We start from the raw sequence: 26,344 nt of genomic DNA, 5'->3' as shown, positions 1-26,344 counted from the left end.
CACCACCACCTGCAGCTGAGGGAAGCACACAGGACAGGGTGAGAATCCCTCCACAGCAATCTCTTGGAGGAGAAATTGGTTTTAATAGCATTTTTTAAATGCGGTTTTAAGAGACGGGAATAAACGCTTGAGCTCTTTTATGATTACGGGTTGAAAGTTGGGGGTAAAGATATGTAACAATGATGGACAAGGAAACTTAAAGGAAATAAATGCTGCATTAAGATGCCACCACATTGCATGGCTTGGTTTCCCCGAGCAGAAGTGGTACCAATAAAAAAAGTGATCTTAAAGGTCTTTTCCAATCTTGACAGTTCTATAATATGGTTTTATTAGAAAGTAATTGCAAGGTGAATAAACTAACATTTGAAACCTATTTTCTGCAGTACCTCTCTCCTCCAGCCAGAGCAGCCCATCCTGTATCTCTGTGAACCCAATCACTGCCAAGTCTCCCTTCCACAAGGCTTCATTCTGCTCACATCACTTTCCCCTAGGCATGTTTTGCCACCACAGTAATTGTCACCAGTGAGAAAGGGACACAAAGCCCACCCTGAGAGAAGCAGATTGGCAAAAAAAACAACAATAACCCTTCTTCCCAAGCTCTGTGCAAAAACCTCTCAGCTTCTCTGCCAACTCAGGGCTGCAGAGAACAAGGCTTCAGAGTGGCAGGGTAGTGAAGAGGCATGAGGATCTACAGCATAAAACTGCAGGACTCAGTTTCTCTTTTCTTCTCAACCTGTGACTTGGCACAGGAACAGTCAGTTTAAGTCAGATTTTTCTACTCTGTAGCATTTGACAATCCCATATGAAGCTTAAATCATTAAGGAGATATTCTTGCTGGTGACCCCAGAGCCAGGCAGTTGTGGGGGGGACACAACTCAGACCCTCAGATTAAGGCAGCAGGTCCTTCAGAAGCACAAGATCTACAGCAAATAGAGTCCCCTCAAAATGAGCCTATGAAAAGCAGGTTGGTGAGCCAGCACTCTGGCAGGAAATAGAATTTTTTAATGTACCAAGTCCCACTAATAACCTGCTGCTGAACAGACACAAGACAGGAGAGCCTCTAACCTGGGAAGGGCTTTAGGAACTGTCATTTTCAAAGGCACAAGCAGAGCTGGTTCTCCACTCTGCAGTAGGAGGTGATCACTTTCTACCCTCTTTGTTATGAAGGGGAAAAATATCCATGATATCACAGAGGAATAATTTCTTCAGTTGCATGGGAATTATACAAAGATTACAATATTTAATATTAACCTGAGCAGGCATTTGAAAAGATAATATATTTTCACATTCCCATCTCACTGCAAGGTAAGAAAAGGAAGTAAAACTGGCTTAGCCAGAGAAGCTGCAGGAGCCCCTGGTTCTGCATGATGCCCAATAGGACCCAATAACCACACATCAATTCATTGCAGAACACTTTCAAAGGCATCCTTCAGCTCATGCTGCTGCAGTAACAAAATAAGCACCCAGTCCAATATGGCTCATTGCTGACTCCATGCTCTTGAAAATGCCTGAGACACACAGATTTCAAGGATGTGTCAAGATCCCAGGGGAATACGACAGGAAATGCTGAACTGTCACTCCTGGCCATCCCAGCTGTTGTTCATACACTGAACTATTGCTTAAAAAATGTCATGAAATCCAGCCTGGGGACAAGAGCAATCAAGTAGAAAAGGGCATTTCACTTCTCAGCAAAAAAACTCAGTGGCTTTAGATCAGTGATTTGCTGTTGAATCAAAGCACTGTGTGCAGATAAAGCTCTGAAGAAGGTGACACCTTCACATTAGAAACACACTACCATTTTCTAAGCTCAGAAATCTATTTCTAAGCTGGGAAGGGGAAAAGCAGATACAATATTTACAAAAAAAAAAAAAAGCAATTAAGTTGATTTATATCCTGGCCTATTTGCAGTCTGTCACTACAGTAACAGAATCTCTTGTTTCTAAGTCTGCTTCCACAGTGACCAGACTGACTGGCCACCAACCAAGTGAAGCTGTGAGAAATGGTTCACAGTGGGGTTGAAAACTAAGGGCCGAAGCTCCTGGGCTGCTACTGGAAGCTAAGTGGAAAGTCTTTCCTCAACTGTGCAGCCTAACATGGCAGATGCATCCCCTTGTGTAAAAACCAAACCAAAACCCCAAACCAGACACACACAGGAATCCACGAGAAAGGTTAGGAGCCACCAGGGAGCTGAACAAACCCAGCCGGAAAGGTACAGCAGAGCCACGTGTGCCTGAAGGAGTCACCCAGAGCTTTGCTTTCAACCCAAGGACGTTTACAGGGCACACAAGGTTTGAGCCACAGAGCATTTACACTAGGGGAAAATGAAGTACAAAGGGAGTGTTGCTTTTTTTCCTGTTCAAACAGAACATTTGTTGAGAGACGCAGATGTTTGGCAGCATGACTTTCACCTAACCAGGACTGTAACCACCCTTTGAGAAGAGTCCAGAGCCTAAAGAACTTCACCTCTCACCTTTGCCAGTCCAGAGAGAAGCTCCAGTGCAGCCAGAGAGATACTCATGTCCTGCCTCCACTGCGAGTTGAGTCTCTGGGTGACCAGGTGAATGCTGCGTATGAGCAGCCCAGCAGCTGTATCTGTATTGAGAGCTAGGATATAACCCCAGTACCACAGGCCACAGGGAGGGAAAATAACTAAGCATTAGTGACAATAAGCAAAGCACAAGACAAAGCAGCCACAATACACACAGAAAATTAAATTATACACAACTCAGAATCTAGAAATTTGGTCAGACACTTTTGCACAGATGCTCCCTGACATTATACACACACATTCCAACTAACTTAGCTCAATTCTTGTATTTATAAAAAAGACAAGTTGTTATTTTCAGCTTTCTCTTGTTTGAAGCATCCAGCTTCAGATTCTTTCAATAATTTTCATACACCTTTCCCTTCTGTGCATAGGAAATTTTAAAAAAACCAAAATTAATATATTGCAAAAATATCATTTGAATTACATCTCAGTTTAAAGATTTAGTAAGTCAAACATTTAAAAGATTTTTTTAACATTACAAAGGGATATTCTTACAAGGACTTGTTAATGAAAACCCATATGAATTAAACACACAATTCAAATGGTGTGCTGAAAACTAGGACTTTAATAACTTCAAACAAACCCTGTAGGGAAGGCACATGTTTATATGAATCCCTAAAATAAACTGAAGTCTTTCCTGCTAATCCCCCTTCTCTCCTTAATTATACAACTAAAGAAAAAAACCCAAACATTTTTGCTTGGTGAGACACATGTTTATATGAATCCCTAAAAATTACTGAAGTCTTTCCTGCTAATTCCCCTTCTCTCCTTAATTATACAACTAAAGAAAAAAAAACAAAAACATTTTTGCTTGGTGAGAACAGAGTTTTCAACCTAGGCTACAATATAATAAAGGTGATCTGCTCTCACATTTATTTGCTCATTATCAGTTAAACTGAAGAATTCCAAAGGAGCAAGTTAAATTCCAGGCTCTTGACGTTTGACCACACACAAATTTAGTAGAACATGGACTTTATTACAAAGACTCAAAAATGCTTGTACAAGACATGGCAAACTAATGTTAACTGAGAAATTCTCTTGTTATAGCAAATGACACATCACAAGCATTCTGTTTGCTTGCTCTAAAAAGCAGAAATTCCCCAAATGGTCTTTAAATACAGTTTAAGAAAAGGTGCTGCAAAAGTCTGGCAAGCATTTGGAAAGGTTCATAATCATAGAAATTAATACCAAAATGCATGGAGCAATTAATTTAAACTTGGCTTAAGTTTCTTCCATTATTGTCCATGAAAACTAAATGTCTTGAAAACATATGCTGAAGTACAACAGTTGGCCAACACCTCCTTTTCTATAAGCTTTGACACTCTTTACTTTTAAAAAGTGCACAGAGTCCCTTAGTAGGACTAAACCCAAGCAACTAAAATGCACACATGAGCACAAACTGGCACTGAACAAGGGGCTACCAACCCTGGGTTCCAAATACCCCTGCACATTCATGTGTTAGCCAGGATTAGGAACACAAACAAACCATATAAAACATCACTCTGACATTTGATGACTGCATTTCTTTCCAAAAGAGCTCCCCTTACCATAATCCCTCAGAAGGGCCTGTGCTGGTCTCTCACTGTCTGGTGTTGTGGGCTCTGTGCTGCCACCACTCGCAGTGCTAATGCCACTGTTGGTTCGACTGTGGCTTTTGAAGAGGTTATTTTCACCACCATTCTGCAAATTGAAAGTCAGTTCTGAGCGATGAGAAGATTTTGAAATGAAATGATGAGAAGGTGCAGGTTCTGCACCTTGGTCAGGGCAATCCCAAACACAAACACAGGTTGGGTGGAGATTGGGTTGAAAATAACTCTGAAGTGGAGGACTTGGGAGTGATGGTTGACAAGAGGTTCAGCATGAGCAGGCAGTGTGTGCCTGCAGCTCAGAAACCAACTGTTGACTTTTGACAAGGGTAGGGTGTGAGAGGATAAGGGGGAATGGATTAACACTGGAAGAGGGAGATTTAGGTGAGACATGAGGAGGAAACTGTTCACTGTGAGAGTGGTGAAACACTGGAAGAGGTTGCCCAGGGAAGCTGTGGCTGCCCCATCCCTGGCAGTGTTGAAGGGCAGGTTGGATGGGGCTTGGAGCAGCCTGGGCTGGTGGGAGGTGTCCCTGCCCATGTAGGGGGGTTGGATCTAGATGAGCTTTAAGGTCCCTTCCAACTCATATCAGTTTGTGATTCTATGACGATTTTTTGAATAGAGCTCCCCATGCCAGAGGATGCTCTCAGATACAATGAAACAAAACAGACAATCAGCCCTCAAGATGCCAACTGAGCACCTTCCAACAGCAGATAAAATGGGTAACTAATTCTGAGGTGGGAACTTCATAAACACAAAACACTCACCGTTTCCATCTGACAGCCAATGGCTTCTAACAGTGCTGAATCCTGAACAATATTTAACATTGCACCTGTAGAATCAGATAGAAGAAGGTAACTAAAGATTGCAGTAGAACATTCACTGCTAAAATTCACAAAGCACCACTGAAGGCCTAACACACAGGAACACCATCCGGTTTTATAAAAAAACTCTACATTATAGTTTTATAAAAGGATTTGCTTCAGGCTTGGCCATCTGAAGCAGATGAGTGCTGAGATAGGGTGCTTTCAGCTATTTAAAAAATGCTTTGAATGTGGGGTTTTCAAATTCCTCAGTTCAGAAGGTTTTTAGTCCCACAGAAGGGCTTAAATTGTCCCTTGTCTCCCATCAGATTGTGCTCATTTAAAACCCAGGTTGTATTTAAGGATATCTACTTATTCTGTGAATAAAATAACAGTATTTGTTAGATAACAGAGAGCTAAAATGAGCTGCCTAGTCGAAAGCCACCCTGGGGGTTACACAGTGCTGGCCTTGGCTGCATCCTTGTCTGGCACCCAGAGGCTCCCTTCCCCAGTCCGGCCATTAGGAACCAAAAGGCAACTGGTGAAGGCAAACACAAACATGCTTTCAAGTCTTCACCAAGTAGTAGCACAGACAACAACCTGCTGGAAGATGAAGTGAATAATGTCTGGTCTATTCAGCAACGCTTAAGGCACCAGCACAAGGGATCATGTTTGTTCTGGTACTGATCTGTGACCAGTGAAGTGAATGACCAAACCACCCAGACACAGTGAGTGGTGTTTTCATAAAGCCATTTCTGTCCCTGCCTCACCAAAAAACCAACAACAAAAACCAAAATCAAGGCTAATATTTACATCATTGATAATTTATGGGTTTGTAGAGCAAATTAAAAATTGCTCTAACTCTAATTTGGCTAAAATATAAACCAAACTTCCTAAATGAGGAGGCACAGTCTGAGGTGGGATACACTGACATTCTGTCCATCTGGAAATAATCTCCAGTCTCTCACTTTCTGTGCTTTATCTTCCATCAGTCCCCAAAATTCTGTATTGAAAGGCTGAAGCTCTAAGCACAGAGGTAGCCAACGCCAGTGCACCCAAACTAGCCAGCAGGTAATTATCTCTTCCATCTCAGGAGAAGTAACTACATGCAAATGTGACACTGTTAAATTAAAACTGCAGATGCACTCAGGGTGCCTTAGGTCAGCTAGCATGAACAGCCCGGATCTGCTTGGCAGCACCATCCCCATACAAGGACAGCACCAGTAAGGTCAGACCTGTAACAGGCTGACACTGACACACTTGGCAGCATCAATTCTAGTTTTCTGCCCTCCCAGCAACAAGTGCTTAGGAAAACAACACTTGCCATATGAAATGCAGAAATGGAGGTTCATAATCTGTCCCAACCAAAACCAGCAGGAAATAACTTCACATACAAAAACAGGGGATTAACAGGAGATACAGGTGAGATGGACTGGTATGAATTATCATGGAAATAGTGATGGTAAAAACCATCTGAGGCAGAGCATCTATGCAGCTGGATGCCAACACCAGACCTCAGCAGAGGTGTACAGGACACAGAGGCAGGATCTAGCAGAGCATCACCCCATGGTTCCCCAGCTGTGCAGGCCCCCATGCACTGGTTGCTCTGTGGGACTCACTGGGAGGATTCAATACCCTCATCCCTTCACCAGCAGCAGCTGCAAATTATTCTTTCAAATAATTTTCTCCTAGTCTTCCACTAGTAAAGGAACTATCTTAACCACAGCAAGTAAATTTCCCTTCCCTTGGCTGCTCATGCCAGTTCCCTTCCCTGCCCTATTAGTCAGACAGGCTCTGTCTTCCCAAACAAGGCAGACACCTCCCACCACAGTATAAGTCTGTTTCCTTTTTAGACACGGAAAAGGAAAGGGGTATTGTAATTACTGAAGGACAAAAGCATAATGTGGAAAAAGGCACTTCTAAATAAAGAGAAAAAAACAAGAGGGGTTAGGGGGAGTATGAAAGGCAAGAACATTTTCTTTTTTACTGGTGTGAAAATTTATTTAGCTTGACAGATTATTCACTATCCAAGTTTCAGTTTCTACTGTCTGAGTATGCAGAATAATGTCAATACACCCACAACCTCAAAGGACAGTTCGTTGCCAAACAACCAGGCATCTCCAAACTCTATTTCAAAGCTTTAGTCTGAGGATTTACACAGTGCTAAACCAGTGGCATCTGTACTCTGCCAGTGCTGGACCACTGCTCACCCAGTGTTTCAATTTGTTTCTAGGGTTAATTGTGCCAAAACCTGAAGTGTTCCCTGTAACCTATTAGTCAAGAATCCTTCCTAGTACTAAAACAATGTTTTTTCCTGTTTTTATTCCTAGTTATGACTGACTTTTTTCAGTTAGAATGTTTTACTTCCACCTCTATTTTTCAAGTACTATTCCACATTTGTGAAAAAAGAGATTATGTTAACAAAAATGTGAGGCTTTTCAAGATGTTCTCATTGTACAAGGGAGATCATATAGATTACACGACTAATAAACCATATTTTTCCAGGACAGATTAAGACAGACACTTCTGGAGCAGTTAATAAATTAAAAAGTTGAAATAACCTAGTATCATTTGGGTGTTGTTGGGATCTGTTTCCGTTTGCAAAGCTCCTATAAGGATATTCACAAGCCGCAGTTTCAAGGAGAGGAAGGTTACTGGCTTATCATATGTTGAGCTGTCATCATTGCTGAATTTGCCTTCCAGGACAACCTGAAGAAAAAATACATTCATTTCAGTATCAATTAGAGATCACAACAGGGTGGTGTTGGCTTCACAAGTCAGTATGTACAGCACACATTGCTACTGACAACTTTTAATATAGTCTCACTGCTAAACACTTGCTGGAAGAGTTTCAGTGCTAAATAGAACACAAAAAAACCCACACAAATCATCCCAATCCCACTCTGAAATAAACATGAAAACAAAAATGAAACGCAAAACAAAGTGGGACGTTAACTACCTCAGACTTCACAGTTCCAAAGTGATGAGGGAGGGGCAACAGAGACAGCAAGATGTTAATTGAAGCTCTTCTTAGTTCTGTGGGGTTTACATAGATTTTAAACTTTGAGAGTTCTCTGCAAATCAAAGAATCATACAGTTAATCATCTTTCCACAGGAATTGGAAGCAAAATTGAATTAAGTTACAATTACATATCCAGCCACCCAGTGGTCTTCAATAATCTGCAGTAGAACGTAGCTGCTTCTTCCCAAGCTCAGGTTTCTTATTAATTTTTTTTTAAACAGCAGCAATAACACAGTGAATTCATGCAGAAACCATCCCTTGCTAAGGATTCTCTACCCCATACAAAAAGCAATGAGCAGATTAAAGTATTATTCCCATACTGCATCTTTAGAGCAGGAAGTTTTTGTCACAAGCCTCTACTGTCTTACTAAAACTCCAACCCACCCAGGGTTATCAGAGCCCTGCAGGACATGCTCTTGCACATTGCATCAAACACAAGCTATTTCTACTGCTACACCTTAACCAAAAGAAGGAGGGGCTCAGACTTAAGCCCAGAAAAGAAATAATATTTTCTGCAGAACTTCAAAACAAAATGCAGTACATAAAACATATGGTGAAGAAGGCATGCACAGAGCAGTATTACTTTGCAAAACATCCACAAATCAATAAAGCTCTGACAAGTCAGGTTGTATTTTCTGTTTCAGAACCAACTCCAATTTCACCAGTCCGTCTAAATCATCCATTTTTCTGTATAATGCTGTGTAAGATTACTCTCAATGAATCTACTGCAGTAACAGCCCCTGATTAATATCCTGTGAAATTTTACTTAAAAATCAGTAGGCTTTCAATATATTTCAGCCAAATCACTCCTTCTCCCTGTACAGGTACTGCATTCCATCAGTGAATACGTAGATAACACAACTCACGTATTTCATTTAAAATAAGCACAACTATTGCTTTAAAGAAAATGGCATTAAATAAAATTAAACATTAGAGTTTATGAAGTACTGCTATCATGACTATCAAATACTTGCATAGTATGGGGCTCACATTACAGAATTCTATCAGTGAAAACGACTCAGGAATAACAAAAACCCTAGAAAATAAACACTTCCCCATATTTCTGATTATATTTACATGGAAACAGCAATTTACCTGTCAGGTAAAATAGTTTCAAGAGCCGAAATGAAATAAGGAACCACAACATCAATCCCTTTCAGGTCACAGCAGAACAAAGGAGGGGAGTTGAGAATAACACTGGCAAGAACTGGGTGGCAAACGAAATCTGCTATCTGCAAACCCTGAATTAAAAGCATGTAAAATCTGACAAAGAAAGATAAGATTAAATTATTTGCACAAACAAAAAAGCATCAGCATCCCACATGAACATGAATGTGCAGCCATTATTTGATATTTTCTACATAAAATTAAGTTTTAACACCAGACCTAAGAAACACTTCCCCATGTAAGATGGGAGTGAGACCTTAATTTTAACTGCTCAACACAAGACAACTACTGTGAAATCTTTTGGGGGGAACAGGACAGGATACACTGATCAGCAAGTTGGAGAACAAGAAACATCCAGCAACACCAGTTCAAATGAAAAGCAGGGGGGCAGGAACCCAGCTGGCCATCATTCTACAGAGCAGTTTGTTTCTTTTGCAGTTCCTTGTTAGAAACACTGTATCCCCTTTATTTTCCTTTTTAAAATGCTTGCAAACAGAGAGCAACCTCACTGACTGGGTAAGAGCAACAAGAACTATCTATACACAACACACTGCAACATGCAAGAATTAAATAGTTCAGTCTTCCAAGAAGTGTTTATGCCATCTGGGCCAAATGTACCTGAACAGTTTCAGCGGATTCTCTGCCTCTGGCTTTTGCCATTGCACTTAATAAAAATTTAGGAATAAAGGACCATATGATAGGCAACACTGCCTTATCTTATTAGAAACAAAACTATCGATCTAGGTAGTTCAGAACACAACTGGTATAAATAATGGAATATTGGTGCATTTCTATACTCAAAGAAAAAAACCTAAACAACCCACAAACACATTCCATCCCACTGTTCTGTTTCGCAACACAAGACCCTTAACAGATTAATAAAGTGTACAAAGTCTTAAGTCTGCACACTTATTTTTTTCCATCTGAACAATATTCAGATTCAGACAAAAAAAAACCAAGAATATGAGAGGCAAGAAAATATAAAAAAGACAACATTCCTTCCAGCTGGGAGACACCTTAAGGGACTTCCCTGCAGCTAGAACTTGAAGAAAACCCAATGAAAACCAGCATGATGAGAAGATGAAAGAATTCGCCGTTCAGCTTAGCAAGCAATCCCTGCCTACAGCACCTGCAGGCTAACCAGGTTTTTTGAACTGGCAACACAGAATTCAGACAGTAACTGAACGGTATTAATTGGGAATTAATTTGCACCATGAAGTTACACCAAGAAAGCAACTGGAAGATAGGTTAGTACCGGGATAGGTAAGCTGGTAATATTTCCTCCCCAGTCTTCTTGCTACAAAATATCCTACACAGTGTCCCGCATGCCTCTGCCCTTCCTGCTTCATAGTTGTCTGGGAATTCGCTGGCATCAAACATGGGGTTGGAAGCCATTGTGTCTGTGGACATTTGGGATCCTTTCCGGCGGAACTCCACGCTAGCTTGAGTTGCTATAGCTGGGAAGAGAAAAAACACCATTTCACTGCCTCTGTCAGCATCTGCAATAGGCTCATGGGATCCTGGACACAAAGATCAAGTCCAATTTAGTAGTTGAAGCTGTTAGTTCACTGCATTTGAGTTAGTGCCTCTGTTTAGAAAGTATTTGTGGGTGTAGCTTTTTTTTGGTCTTTATAAGGATGACAACAAATGACCTTTACAGTCTAGAGCCTGTCCCAACTTTCTGCTGGGAGGAGTACACTTCTAGCCAGCATTAGCTTCCTACCCCCTCTGGAGGACAAGGATCTTCCCTCACCTAGTTCTCATCTTCAGAAAAATGAAGCACCATCTTGCCTTGCTGCCTTAAAATGCAAAAACACATTTAGATGGTGCCACTACTGTGACCTCCAAACAAGTCCATGATTTTCAGCCTGCCAACTCATCTCTTCTGCTGCTCTGAAAACAAAGCTGCTTTGATCCCATTTTGTTGTATAAATTTACTTATTAAAAAAATAATTTCAAAAGTAGAAAGGAACCATATCAGAAAGAAAAAAATGCTGAAACCCACTATGCTGATCTGGTCCCTCTCTCCTCACATGGCTACTGAAATCACCAAATTTGAGGTTAGACAGTCCCCAACAGCAGGCAGCAGGAAGGCTGGTCCTCTCCTACTCCTGATTCCACAACATGCTTCATGGAAGTCTCCCAGGAGCCCTGCTGTTCCCTATATGGGATATGGTTGTGCTAAGCTTCATGCTCCCTCCCAGCAGGATGGCCCTGCCCCTCCAAACTAGCTGAATTCATGTATTTCTAGAGAGATATCTGGTCTCCTTCCACCTATCAGTACCACATGCACACAGTGCAGGAGGCTGCTCGCTTTCCTGGCTTCCAAAAAGGAATCTTGCGCTCAATGTGATTTATTTTTTCATTTTTTTTCCCTAAGCAACTGCACTCTTGGATTCCTAGTGGCAGAAAGAGCATGTTCCTTCTTATTTTTAGTGAAGGACTACATCAATTTTCAAAACCTGTATAAGCCACAAAACCAAAGAGCAGATAACATGTGCTCCTCACAGAATCAGCCTGCATGTTCCTTCTTATTTTTAGTGAAGGACTATATCGATTTTCAAAACTTGTATAAGCCACAAAACCAAAGAGTAGATAACATGCTCCTCACAGAATCAGCCCAATGAAGTTCCACCAGATCCTCCTCTATCTCCAGCCTGGAACACTGGGGAACACCAGGTTCACAGTCACTCTTGCCAACAAAGGCCTGTTACCATTTTGACACCTGGAAAACTTACTAATTTACAGATGGGGGATGTTGTTTTATTATTTTTTTTTAATGAAACATTCTAGTTACAAGTGTCTAGTCTTAATTTTTTGTCTTTAAATTTGGGGTTTAAGCTACTGTTACCGTACAAATTGTTATAAGTAGCAAATAAGCACAAATCTTTATGCATCTTCCCATGAGCCGTTTTTCATCCTAAATAAGCTATCCAGCAATATATTGTAGTTGGAAAAAAACACTACATGCACAATGCATACAAATCAAACACTGGGTCTGTAAAATAAGCTTTAAGTAAAAAAAACATGGTTAGTGCAAAGTCCTGAAACTCATGACATGACCACAGACTAAAGTACAGAAAAGATGGGACTGATTCAGGCAGATTAATTTGCTTTTGCCAGCAATCCTCCCCATTCAAAACCACACACAAAATAATTGTCTTTTTTCAAGTAAAAGTGCAAAAGCTACAAGAGACAATGAGAATGAATTTACAAATAAAACATGGGATTATGGAAAAAGAAAAGCATGACCGCAATTAAGGAAAAGCTACTGGTTCCTACTTACAAGATTTATAAGAAAGAAGAATTTGGATAAAAGATGCTGCAAGATAATAGAAATAAAATGGAAACAAATCAAAGGACAGCAGTAGTTATAAAATACTTTTAAGATGGTGAAATTGTAATATAAGTTAAGCAGCTTTTAGCTTTTTAAAAAATAGATTAAAAGCTTTATGATAGATACAGCAAGCTTGTTAAACACACAGGAAATTGGCATTCAGGTCCAAAATTATGGTTTTGAAAATACCATGCAAAACAATGAACAAAAAGTTACAAAATACTAGTAAGATTTAGAGCTGTTCATATCAATGTACATCAGTTCTTTACCAGACTCATTAACCCTTCCCAGCTCAAGACCATTTCCCTGGGTTGCACAGGGGATGGTGTATGACTCAGGCTGCCCTAAGGCTCCTGTGACTCAGCCTCTCCCTCACAGGGAAGGTTACTCACCTGAGAGCCACAGCAAGACTTCTGTTTCCAAACCATGAGTTTGGTCCTGGCCAAGTTACAGCCCCTTCTTCCCTCACTCAAGTTGCTAGCAGCACCTAACAGCAGCCAGACATGCCTCCTCTGACCACCAGACCAACCATCTCCCAAAGCAGCAGTAAAAGGCAGAACACCGCCAGAAACATCAACATCCCAAAAACAATCTCCAGAGAAAGGAGAGAGGCAAGACCCCAGTAGACATGTGCCAGGACAGAATGTCACCACCTCATCAGAGCGGCTTCTCTGAGCATGCAGGGTCAGATCCAGGCCTGTGACCAAGCCTCTCAGCAACATTCAAGATGTTCGTAAATCAAGGCTTCTTACAGTTTCCTCTAGACCCCCAGAAACATTATTTGGGACATTAATATTAATGAGAGTAGTGTCAGAAGAGAGGAGGGTAACACTATACAGCAAGGCTCCCCCACTGCCAACAGCACCTGGGTGCTCACAGCAAACCTTCTGAGCAAGACTCATGTAGCTGCTTTGAAGCACAGACCTGGCAAGGCTTGTGACTGACTGAGTTAGGTGTACAGAATAAAGAAGGAGCCCATCAACGAGGCCATTGGAAGACTCAGTTGCTGAAATGCTCACACAAGGTACTCCTGAGCCTCTCCCAATTCTCACAAGTTGCTCAAGTGAGTAGCAGCATGAGCCCTACAGCCGAGTTTGTCTAACTGGAACACATCCTGCCAGGGAAATCACCTCAACTTATGCACACACTCCACAGCTGTCATGTTCAGGGTTACCTTCAAAAAGGCTTCATAGCAAATTTCTTATGAAGGGGTTCTCATGTACCAATCAGAAGGAGCTCTTTAGGCCACACTAACAAATAGATTCCATGCAGCCACCTAATTGTAAAGACTACACCAGCAGGATCCAGCTCCTTTCAAACCAGCTATGCATTTTCAAACAGATCTTCTTTCCTCTCTCACCACAATAGTCATGTGCATTAGCTGCCTGCTGTTCTTCACCGTCAAGGTCTTGGTGCAGAAACTAAAACCTGACACAGGACACATGCGGCACAAAAGCATCACACCAACAATGGTAAGATTATAGTTCTGCTTCAGAATCCAAACACCAGCACAAGACTATCTTGAAAGACAGGGCTCAAAGAGCAAACAGGAAGACTGCTTTCCAGGAGAAAAACTCCATCAGTACTCAGCTGTATACAGATGACCTCCTGCTAATCTTGTGGGAGAGAACAATTCTCTCTTGCAAAAAGAGACCAACAAAACAAAAGAACCACAAGCATGAAATAAGTTCAACTATCGTGAATTGTGCAAGGGTTGGTTCAAGATGTTTACATGTGAAGGTGACAGAAAACTGAACAGCAGTGGGGCAGCAGTTATACTGACAGAACCTGAGAAGAGATGAGGCTGGAAGGGAGCTCTGGAGATGATACAGTCAGTGTCTTCCAAAGCAGAGTCAAGTAGAACAAGTTCAGTTACCCTTCCACCCATTCAGGTATTTTTTCAGCTCAGAAATACAAAAAGCTGCACAGTTTTCTTGACTCCCTTTCTGGAGGTTGAAGAGTTCAAGAAGACAGACATGTGAGCCTCCAGGACAAGGAGAAAAGCAAAGGCAGATAGGTAGCTAGCTTGTGACTATATCTTCAGAAATCAAGTCTTGCATCTTCTCATTGAGAACACGACAGAAGAGAAATAAGAAACATGCACTAGAAATAACAGTGTTCCAGAAATGGGTCCCTGGGCAGGGGATCTCTCTGCAGGACCAAGGAGCAACCTTTATCAAGATATTTCACCTCTTTCTTTTTTGAAATGATCCTCAGGCTAACCAGCAATGAAGCAGAGAAATTGTATCAAAGAGCTATGAGAGAAGGAATTCTTAACTGCATGGCATTGAAAAAACCTGACCATTAGAAGGGTTAAAAGCTGTTGAGATCTTACACAGCTGCAGTGCCAGATACAACAGAAAAACAGTGCCCTGTGGGCCAGTGGAAGACAATGCTCCACAGCAAAGCTGATTTTAAGTGCAGACACTTCCCAATCATAAAATATTTAAAGCATCCATAAAAACAATAGTGCTTCCTGAAGCTGATGCAAAGGTTATCAACAGCAGTGCCAAACATGGCAAGAATATTCAAGTTAATGTAAGAAGTGTTACTGTACCAGGCTACGGGGTGTAGCAGATGGACCATTACGTACCTACAGCCAACCTGCAGCCAAAGGGAAATCTTCTGTCCTCTTTCCCAAGGGTAGGGACTGTGGTAACTAACTGTCCCTTCCCTGCTGCCCTCTTGGGTAGCATAAGCAGAGCCAGGTGGAAAAGCACAACATGTAAATGATAGGCCCTTCTTGTGTGATGGAGGGAGAGCACATTGTACAACCTTCCTGGGCCCCTTCATCAGCCCTGCCTCACACTGTTCAAGGAGGAAGAGACTTCACCGGGAGGCTTCACAGATGAGACTCCCTAGAACAGAAGCTTTTCAGTTTGGACTTAAACCTGATTTAAAAGACACTGATGCTTCATTCCAACAGGAACTGCAGGAGACCAGCCCTCTGCAAGTCTTGCTACATTCTCCCCCCTAATGCAAAGGCTGAGCAAAATGATTTATCCAGAAGGATAAATCAGACAATCTGACTTCAGTGCCTGTCTACAAAATTTCAGCAGTTTGGATCCACCTTCAGCTTGCTCTCATCTGACAGCCTGGCCACTGTGGCCAGTACTTCACGCAGTGGTAGCACCAGCCACGGCACCCTGGAAGGGCAGCACTTGGCTGAATTCCATAAGTTAATTCTGCCTTCCAAACTGCTAGAAAAGCAGGACACAGCACAGCCAGCTTCCTGAGTTTTCACTAATGTAGTTCTCTCTGACCCACAGTTGCCCGTGAATGGCAGAACCTGTGACATTCCAAGACTGCACTATAGAAGAGCATGGAGGAGGAACAAAACCAAGTGCTTTCCAAACAGTTGCTTCCAGTTTTCAGGAAGGCACTAAATCCCTCTGCAAGACAAGTGATACAGCAATTTTCTGACTGCTATTAGGTGACTTCAGACATTACATACATGAATAGAAGGCCCTGGAACCCTTTCAAGGAAGTAAATCATTTTAATTTTGGATGAGTGTGTACTTCTGCTAGAATCACAACACCTCTGTTTACAGCTGACACTTAAAGAAGCAGCACCTCAGCTGACACCTTCTTCGGGTCAAGCACTACACCAAAATTGCTGAAGATACAGGTTATGTCAAAAGCAAAAGGATCCAATTGATCCAAAAAGCATTAAATACAGAAATACATGAACTGCCTATGCAGCTGAACAGACCCTCAAATTATGCCTTCCTCAGCCCAGCTATTTCCCTAGCAATGTGTCATAGGCCTTTCACAGAGGGAACCTGCTACCACAGAAATCTACCAACAAACACTTTCAAAAACCAAGTGCTGCATACCTGAACCCACCTTTAACAGATCCAAAACCCTAAACCCACTGCATGCACACAGGTATTTCTAACACAACATACAAGATTTGCTGCTGTCAAGTCTTGCTATAAATCCCACTTGCTATGAAAAACCTCTTCCTCTTGTTTCTCATACTTTGGCCAGTGAACTCCTGATGCATAGATCTCTTGGAAGAGCTGAGCAGACTTTCAAAATACTACATGAAGAACAGGAAAAATGCAAGGAGAGAGCAAGTTTATTCTTTTCTGAATATTATCACCAAAAGGAAGAAGAGCACTAAAAAGTGTGTCTGAGCAGAGCACTGATGCTGCTGTCATGTCTCTAAACATCCAACCTCCAAAGCTGAGCAAAGCATAGCAGGCAAAATAAATCTACCAGTTAAGGACTGAAGAAAACCAAAGTATCAAACCATACATGGAAACATGTAGCAACCATCCCTGAGAGGCAGCAACTCCACTTTCTATTTTAAGGACTTCTGTTTTCATAACACTCTCTGAAAACAAAGCTAAGAACCACCTTGTGCACCATGTGGAGTGATTTCTGACAACTTTTCAAATGCTTAAGAGTCACTATAAAAAGTTGCTATTACTCACTCAGAGAGATACTCCTGCAGATTTCAAATTAAGAAGTAGAATCTTTTATCACATTATCTCCTTCATTTAATAAAATTTCCACTAGCATAATTGGGACTGGCATGCTTGTTAGAGCAAGGGAGTGTTTAGTAGTAAAAAGGGTGTTTTTTTTTAAATTTTAAAGCCTCTGAACACCTGCTTGGCTAATAACAGGTGCTAGCTCAGCTGGGAGGGGTTAACCACAACACAGCACTTCAAAATCATTTTTTTGTTATGCATATGTTAATCTTGCAGGTAGGAAATGTCAATAAACCAAGGAAAAGGAATATACATATATATTGTTCAGTAATATTTACCAGTCATGCTGCTGTCTCTGTTTATCCCGTTATGAAGTTTACAGTGAACAAATGCTGCATCAAACAACCAGGATCCAAAGAGGTTCAGGATGCTGTTAACCTTTGGCCTGCGAGGAGCTGGTAGTGGCCGTGGCTCAGAACTGGTCTGGTTTGGGCTAGAGAGTGGAGAAGTGGAGGAGGGTTGGTGCTGCACTTTTGAAGTGTGTGCAGTAGTTACCTGTTTGAACAGAACAACATGTCAGCTCCTAGAAGCAAGGAAATTACTTCCTCTGATTGGGGAAATGATCAAAAGGGTCAGCTACTTAAACACAGAAGATGAAATCTCACAGTGCTGGTTTTCATCGTTGCTTTGTTCACAGTCACAGCCCGATGCCTGCGGTTGTGGGGCGGAGTGGTGTTGGTGGCAGTGCTCTGGGGCATGCTCAGCCTGTTCACTGGCGTGGGGGGGGCGCTGTCTGACCGGGGTCGGGAAATGCCTGTAGACCAGGAAATAAAGCAAACTTTCAGCAAGAGATCCTTTGGCTCCTCCACAGCAGCCCAGCCAGAAAGCATCTGGGCCTTCTGTAAACAGACTGGCTGTCCTACCTGCTCCCTGCAACAGCAGCGGTCAGAAAAAACACCCTTCCTCTTTTACTATTAGCAGAGATTAAGATACAAACAAAAGAAAACTCTGCTTGCATTAGATAAGCAAGTAGCTAAAAACCACCAAAGAACCCTCCACCTGAAGAAGGTGGGAAATGGCACGTGGGAGGACCAACTGTAGAAGGAGGCAGGGGAAAGGGGCAAGGTTCATTTGCCAAAGCCAGTGTAACAGCTCATTCCTGCCAAAAGTCAGGTGCCTCTCACCTTTGCCGTTCCCAACCATCCCTCCCATGTCCTGAGACAGCTCTAAAGCACCTGACCCTTCAAAGCCACTTTGAATCACTAAATAAAGATTAAACTCATCCCCCATGCAGTTTTCTGCTGGATTTGTGAGCTGAATCAGCTTGCTGAACAAATACTAAGTCAGAACAAGAGATGGGATAAGGAAGCAGAGCAAGCTATAATTTTTCTGGCAGCAGCAGGACATTAGATCAGTCTCTACCCAGCTTCAGGGAAACATTCATGGTGTATAAAGCTACTCTTCCCAGTCAGAATCAGAAGGGATATTAGTGGGCATGGTGGTGTTGGGTTGACTGTTGGACTTGATGATCTTAGAGGTATTTTCCAACCTGAATGATTTTTTGCCAGACAGTGTTACAGACATTTGGGAGAACAGGAAACACTATTTCAAACCATTCCCCAACATTCAAGAACCTAGGGAGACTGTATAAATAGCTGTCCAATTAGTGAGGGCAAGGTGGGGGCTGCAGGAAAGCTGGGGAGGGACTTTGGACAAGGGCTTGTAGTGAGAGGACAAAGGGTAATGCATCAAAACTGGAAGAGGGGAGATTTAGGTTAGACATTAGGAGGAAATTCTTGAGTGTGAAGCTGGTGAGACACTGGCCCAGGTTGCCCAGGGAAGCTGTGGCTGCCCCATCCCTGGAGGTGTTGAAGGGCAGGTTGGATGGGGCCTGGAGCAACCTAGTCTGGTAGGAGGTAGGCCCATGAAGGGGGTTGGATCCTGATAATCTTTAAGGTCACTTCCAACCCAAACCATGCTATTCAGCTCTAGAGTCTGTCTGAGCACAGTCTTACATCCCCACCTGCAGCTTCAATTTATTTTCACCAAGAGTTGTCCTGTGCCTGAGTGCATCACAGTCTGTAGTCTCTGGCTCTGAACTCTAACTGTGGTCCCATCACTCTGGATGTTTCAACTTGCTACACAAAATCTTCAGATGTCTTAAGTCTCCATCATACCAACATCATATGAACAGCTCATGCAGACAGCAAAGCTCCTTCCATGCTTACAGGAGAGCTGGGGCTGCCACAGAAGCTCTCCACAACTGACCAGTGTGGAAGACCTCACCCCAGATGCCAACTCCTGCACATCCAGACAAGGAATTGTGTATGTGATCCTTGTCACCCCAGTGGGAATGGAGCCTCAGACAGCCAGACATGGACCACCAAGAGGACTGTCACACCATTAGTGGGTTAAAAGGCTCAGATAAGAACTCAAGATTATTTTAAGGCCCAAGAGCAATTCACTACCACAGCTCTTCCAGCAGAGGGGCAGGCACTGGGCAAAGCCAACAGCTGCTCAGCTTCTGTCTCCACTGCAAGGTCCCTCCTTTGTGAGTCTTACATGACAAACTATTTTATTCTCTGAAAATTATTTACTAACCACACTTTCACAAAAACATTGGATATAGAGTTTTTCTCCTCAATACATACTATATTTAATAGCTTTTTCAAAAGAATTTTAATTTAGGTTATACAGCCAGTAGAAGGCACCTCAGAGGAACATTTTCTACCAATTCTGGTAGATTTTTTTTTTACTTGGACATTTTTTACTGTTTCAGTGTAGACTGTCAAACTCTGCTCTCAAAGGTAGGAAGATAAGAGTTTGACAGAATAACGAGGTTGTTTCCTTAAGGTTGGACCATATATTGCTTATATATAATCTTCCTTTGACAAATCATTATATTACTTGACTATTGAGTATTTAAAATCTCTCATCTGGTATTAGTAAAAAGCCATAATTAAAATTCCTTAAGATAGGTGGCAAGACATATGGAAGAACACAGTGGACACAGCAGGTTTCATGATTCACTATTAAGTTTATGAAAAATTACCATTTGCTCTTTTATATAACTTAATTTTTTAAGAAAAGCTATTTCTACAAAAGCAAATTCCATAGTGACAAAACCTTAAGGAATTTAGTATCCATAAACCTTTTCCTTGTCATATTTGTACAGAAACACAGAATGTATTTCTGGCAAAAATAGTCTTCTAATTCAGTGTATCAGGAGTATCTTGAGGTGCTTTGCTTAAAAGGACTGACCCACTGAGTTTTTTCCAAGAGACAAACACGATGCAAAAGCTGACGGATTCCACAGCCAATTTCTTTCCTGAACACAGTCTATGTATCTGTTCAAGTCTCCTGCAGCCTCACATCAGCTCACACTTCTGGCAGATGACAACATTTGTTTGCACACATTTCAGTAAAAAAGCAGTAGGAGACAGACAGCTCTTCAGGGTTTACAACAGCAGGTTATCTCTGAAGAATTTCTAGGAAGTCTGAAGCATACTAGGAGTAATGCCTTGGATTTCAGGTGCTAGACAGTGTAACTTAAAGCTTACAGCCAGTGCTCACATCTGTGTTACCTTTCAGTCAACTCTGAGCTACTCATTTACCAGCAGACACAAAGCACCCAGCTTATCTTCTCAGCTGTACTAGTCATGCATGAACTGTACACTAAGTGAAACTGGCACTTGGAATATGAAGATCTGAGGATGAGTTAAAACTCACTACCTTATAGAACCAGGCACTGCACACAGCTCATGCCACCATGTTTATAAACAAAGTGGCCAGTGCTCTAACATCTGCATTGTTGGTTACACAAAAAGAGAAAGAAGCCTTGTTTGGGGAAGAGATGGCTAGGTTTATTTTAGACTTCAGATTTATTTGTTTTGCATTTCGAACTAAGGCCATCTACATTTGAGTATCAGTATTTTGTACACAGATGGTCACTTAAAAGTAACCTGAGGTCTCCTTTCTTATCCATGCCAGGATATACTTGCAAATGGTAAGTTGCTCTGCCTATATTTTATGTAGAGGACAGATTTAAAGAGAATAAAACAACAATTAAGTTACTATTCCTAGCTATTCACAGGTAAGACAAAAGCATTACCTAGGAATGCATCCACTAAACAGCTGATCCCACGCATGGCACGAAAGAATATTTGAGGCAGATGTTTAAGGCAGGGGTATTGATTCAGTTCTTGAGTCATCCCACTCACATTCAGAAACTGCTCCTGAAATTTGGGGGTAGAGCTAATAATGGCTGGGTTACTCAAATCCACAGGATTACTGCACACAAAGAGCAAAATAGATTTTAGTCAGTTTAAGAACAACTGTTTGGAGTTTTAAAATACCCAAAGATGAAATAATTTAAGGCATTTCAATAACAACAACACAAAACAGCACCCAATATCCATGTATTTCTGGCTGATACTTAACATAGGAAGTAGTTTTTCCTTTCCTGGTTGTCTTAATTTCAAACACTACCCAAACATATTGAATAATTTTATTAAGACACAATGAACCAAAACATACACTTGATAGAATAATCCCACTGCTGCAGTAAGACTAATTACTTAGGAGCTCTTTTGAACTCAGTTTAAGAGGTTCCTATTACAATTATTCTCAAAAGGTAAGCAGTGAATTAGGAGTGGGTTATAAGACTTGGAGGAATTTTTCCTGACTCATACAAAGCCTCCAACAGCAATTCCAAGATTTGAACAGTACAAGTGACATGACTATCACAAATGAAGAAAAATAAGAGATTCTTTTAAAGTGAGTTATGAGGTAGATTTTGAACAGTGTAACTTTTACATAGCTTTAATTAGTACACAATGTTTATAAAAAGGTTGTTATGCTGGCTGTTCAGAACATCAGTGCCATGCCATTCTCAAGAATCCTTAAAACCAAGCATGCCACTTGGTTCTGTTGTGTATTTTAGGAAGAGCAACATGGATGTTAAAATTAACTGTATAGCTTTCTTCACAGAAACAAAGAGATACACCCATTTTAAAAATAATCTTTTGTAGGTTAAATTTAAGACTCTGGAGAATAAATGGAAGCAGTACACATATCTTGGAACTATTGTTCTGCTTTTCCTGTTTGCTATCCCAGAGAAACAAAATTGTACTGAAGTCTTGTTTTTCAGATTCTCCAAAATGCCAAATAGCTAAAAACTTGGTCATTGAATGAACCAACTTACATTCGGACAGAGTCAGAGTTCCCAGCTGACCAACCCACTCACAGCCTTGCCCTGGCCTGCTGCACGGGCACTGGTACGAGGAGTCTCTCACACTTTATTCTATTTAGTGCTTCATATTAGCCATCTCCAGAGAAATGTTTCAAATTGCAAATACATTGCAAGCGTATAGAAATGATGCAGGGATGTGAAGAAAGGAGGGCTGTGGTTACCATACCTCAGCATATGTAAAAAGCGAAACCACGTTTGTGCAACGCACTCGTTATCCATTTCAGGGGGAATCAGACCAGCATCTTCATCAGGAATTTTAAATGGAGGAAATGAAGGTCCATACGTGAAACGCAGCAATCTGGAAAGCAGGTCAGAAAGATCTGTCACTCAGTTAATACTCCTCCAAAATTTCACAGTGCATTTGAGCCTCAAAGCTATCAGTAGCCCACAGGTGAGCCCACAAGCAACAATACAACATCCTAAGTTTTCCTAGAGAACCCTATTTTATTTAGTCCCCTTATACCTTTGAAGGTAGAGCCTTGGAGTCTGCCCAGAGGTGAAGCCACATCAGAGCTGTCAGGGTGTCACACCCCAGAGCAGCTCTCCCTCTGCTTAACTAGGGAGTAGCAATTTACACAGGCAGACACGTAACTGACAAGATGTTATGTAAGGAAGGGAGAGGGGAATAAAATAAAATGTAAAAAAAATTAGTTGAACTCCTTATTCTCAAGGGTTTTTAGCGAAAAAAAGTGTCCACTGACACCAGCAAGTCACATGAGGTTACAGGTCTAAAGGCTAAATTACTGAGGCCGCACATTTTAAACCAAGGAGGACTCAACGCCCTCCTACAAGCAATACAGGATTTGCCATCCATACAGCAGCAAGCTCTTCCAAAAAGATGCACCATGTTTTTCAGAAGCTGGGAGCTCTGGAACAGTGAAGAGCAAACCTGCTTCACAGCAATTCCATGTCATGAGGCTTGGTAAATGGAGGTCTTTCTCCAGGAGTGTTCTTACTACCTGATGAGTCACCAATAAGCTTCACTGAGCCACTGCTGCCTGATTTGACCTCAGGTTCATCCCCAGCTTTGCAAAGTTCACAGAACCACAGATTTGTCACAGTTGGAAAACACCTCTAAGATCACCAAGTCCAACAGTCAACCCAGGAGGAGGGAAATAAAAACACCACAAACCGCCTCTCCCCCCAAAACCATAACCACACACCCTACAAAACCAACACCATCACACAACCCACAAAAAACCCACTATGCCCATGAGAACATGCCCTGAAGTGCCACATCTCCATGTTTTTTTTAATCCTTCTAGGGATGATGACTCCACCACCTACCTCCCTGGGCAGCTGTTCCAGTGCCTGACCACTCTTTCAGTAAAGAAACTCTTCCTAATATTCAATCTAAATCTCCCCTGGCACAACCTGAGGCCATTTCCTCTGGTCCTGTCATTACTAACTTGGGAGAAAAGCCCAATTCCCACCTCCCTACAACCCCTTTTCAGGCAGCTGTAGAGAGCAATGAGGTCTCCCCTCAGCCTCCTCTTCTCCAAACTAAACATCCCCCAGTTACCTCAGCTGCTCCTTGTCTGACTTGTTCCCCAGACCTTTCACCACCTTGGCAGCTCCTCTGGACACGCTCCAGCCCCTCCAAGTCCTTCCTGCAGTGAGGGGCCCAGAACTGCCCCCAGTGCTGGAGCTGCAGCCTCAGCAGTGCCAGGACAGGGCACCAGCACCTCCCTGCTCCTGCTGGCCACGCTGCTCCTGCTGCAGGCCAGGATGCTGGTGGCCTTCTTGGCCACCTGGGCACAAGCTGGCTCATGTTCTTCCAGCTGTCAACCAGCACCCCCAGGTCCTCTTCTTATAGATCAATTTCCCTGATCAACCTAATCTTTGTGTTCTCTGACAGGACAGAAATGATCCAAGTTGCACCTTCCCAATATCCTAGCATTCCCAGAAATCAGTTTTTGGCTTCTCATAAGCTAAACTCACTTTTAGCACCATTTCTTGCTTCAGTTATTGCATCCTTATTTCTAAGCTAAGAGTTGCTGACAATGTATGTGCCATTCTTCACTGATCATTTGTAAAGACAGTTTTTCAGAGATAAAGTTATTATAACTAGGAGAAACAGGAGGAGAGCAGAAGTCTACATCTGACTCCTAAACCAGGAGTTAAACAGGCTGAATGACCACCTTCCCCTTCTCCCAGCACTGGGCACTGCAGTAACTTGCAGCCAACTAACACAAAATATACTAAAAAGTGTGTTTGGAATCACAAGCTACCATAGCAACTAGTGTGAACAGCAAAGCAAGTGAGCTTTAGGAGATGAGGCCTGCTTCAGGTCCAAACCAGAACACACACCTGCAGCAACTGCTTTCCAGAATGCCACATGGATGGCACAGCATCCATTTACATTCAATGCCCCAGAGGCATCACCCCACAGCAGGTCTGTGCTGAGGAATCACCCACTGACAGACCCAGGGAAGTCTGGGCATAGCCCATGTGGTTCTGGCCCACAGCTCTGCTCTGCAGCTGGCTGGACTGCTCCACACTCCTCCCCTCACGAGCTGCAATAAGTCAGCTTTAAGGGGCACGACTGAATCTGAACTGAAATTTGGGACATTTTCAAGAATGACTGAAAACAAAGATATTACAACCCACACATCCAAGACAGTTAAAACAGACCTAAAGCACCCTAGATGGGTAGAAGATGGATCTACGGGTATGGCAAGACAAGGCCCCGGTTTCATCCAGCCGTGCACACAGATTAACTCTGCACGAGTATACATGTGTCCAAGTCTGATTTTCCATATGTTTCTAAGTGGAAAGGTCAGCTCTCAGCTTACTGCTGACAACCCAACTCAGAAAACTGCTTACTAAACCAACACTTAAACTACTTGAAGCTGGAGCTTCACTGGAGTATCAGAAGTGCAGCTTAAAATACCACTGAACTTTAATTTAGCCTCAAAGGAGTTCAGCTTTCACATAAAAGGCAAAAACCAACATTCCTGACCAGCAGACAAAAACATAACAGAAAACCTGCAGTTTACTGTGCACCAACAGAACCAAGACTGTTGGCCAACACTGGAAGATAAAGTGTGGCACAGTGCATGGAGCAGAACACCAACGCATGTTTTGAGACAGAGCTGTTCTTTTCGGATCAGTGAATCATAAAATATTTTCTGTTATGCAACAAGACATCTCATGAGTTAAAAATAGCTACAGAAAGCGTGTGGGAAATAGGCAGAACTTGTATTGCAGCTTTATTTCCCACAGGTTTAACAAGTAGCTACATAACCTGGAAAAAAAACCCTACCCACACTTGAAATTTTGAAACGTAATTCAAGAGCAAAGTTTTCAGTTAGAATAAACCCTGCAGAAAAGGATGCTATTGAATTTTTCACTGTGCAGCAGCCAAATACACCTTAATTTTATGGAAATGGTTAGTGACGTCTCAGGAGAAATGGGAAGAGACTCAGACCCTCAACAATTAATCTAGTTCCACCAAGAGGTGGAGAGTAGAACAACCTCCCATCATCTAGGAGGAAGTGGTTAACAATCTGCTTCTGCACCTGGACACCCACAAGTCTCTGGGGCCAGATGGGACCCCCCCTGAGAGAGCTGCTGGGGGAGCTCACCAAGCCTCTCTCCATCTTTTATCAACAGTCCTGGTCAACAGGGGAGGTCCCAGAGGACTGGAGGCTGGTTAATGTGACCCCATCTACAAGAAGGGCTAGAAGGAGGATCTGGGGAACTCCAGGCCTGTCAGCCTGACCTCAGCACCAGGAAAGATCATAGAGAGGCTGATCTTGAGGGAGCTCCCATGGCAAGTGTGGCACAGCCAGGGGATCAGGGCCAGCCAGCAGGGCTTTATGAAAGGGAGGTCTTGCTTGGCCAACCTGATCTCTTTCTATCACCATGTGACCCACCTGTTGGGTGAGGGGAAGGCTGTGGATGTTGTCTACCTGGACTTTGACACCATCTGCCACAGCATCTCCTGGGGAAGCTGGTGAATCGTGGCACAGACAAGTGTTCTCTTCACTGGGTACAAAACTGGCTGGTGGCAGGGCCCAGAGAGTCGTGGTAAACGGGGTCAAATCCAGTTGGTGGCTGGTAACCAGTGGTGTCCCTCAGGGCTCAGTGCTGGGGCTAGTCTTGTCCAGTGTCTTTATCCATGATCTGGATGAGGGGATTGAGGGCACCCTCAGACAGTGTCCAGACAACACCCGGCTGGGGGGGGGGGTT

General features: G+C 42.5%; 1 protein-coding gene across 1 annotated transcript in view; it reads right to left on the bottom strand.

The window, feature by feature from the left end:
* Positions 1–26,344, bottom strand: part of RALGAPB (Ral GTPase activating protein, beta subunit (non-catalytic)) — a gene marked incomplete at its 5' end in the record, with an annotated part of 69,448 nt that overhangs the window by 23,206 nt on the left and 19,898 nt on the right. Inside the window, 11 exon segments of the mRNA XM_009995660.1 lie at positions 2,426–2,592; positions 4,096–4,228; positions 4,902–4,966; positions 7,499–7,646; positions 7,897–8,011; positions 9,055–9,222; positions 10,382–10,583; positions 17,238–17,454; positions 17,565–17,713; positions 21,011–21,189; positions 22,317–22,448. Coding sequence (XP_009993962.1) covers positions 2,426–2,592; positions 4,096–4,228; positions 4,902–4,966; positions 7,499–7,646; positions 7,897–8,011; positions 9,055–9,222; positions 10,382–10,583; positions 17,238–17,454; positions 17,565–17,713; positions 21,011–21,189; positions 22,317–22,448 — 1,675 coding nt within the window.

Source organism: Chaetura pelagica, unplaced genomic scaffold, assembly GCF_000747805.2.
Source record: "Chaetura pelagica isolate M959 unplaced genomic scaffold, ChaPel_1.0 scaffold874, whole genome shotgun sequence".
Taxonomy (NCBI): domain Eukaryota; kingdom Metazoa; phylum Chordata; class Aves; order Apodiformes; family Apodidae; genus Chaetura; species Chaetura pelagica.
This window is presented reverse-complemented; position numbering and strand designations above follow the sequence as displayed.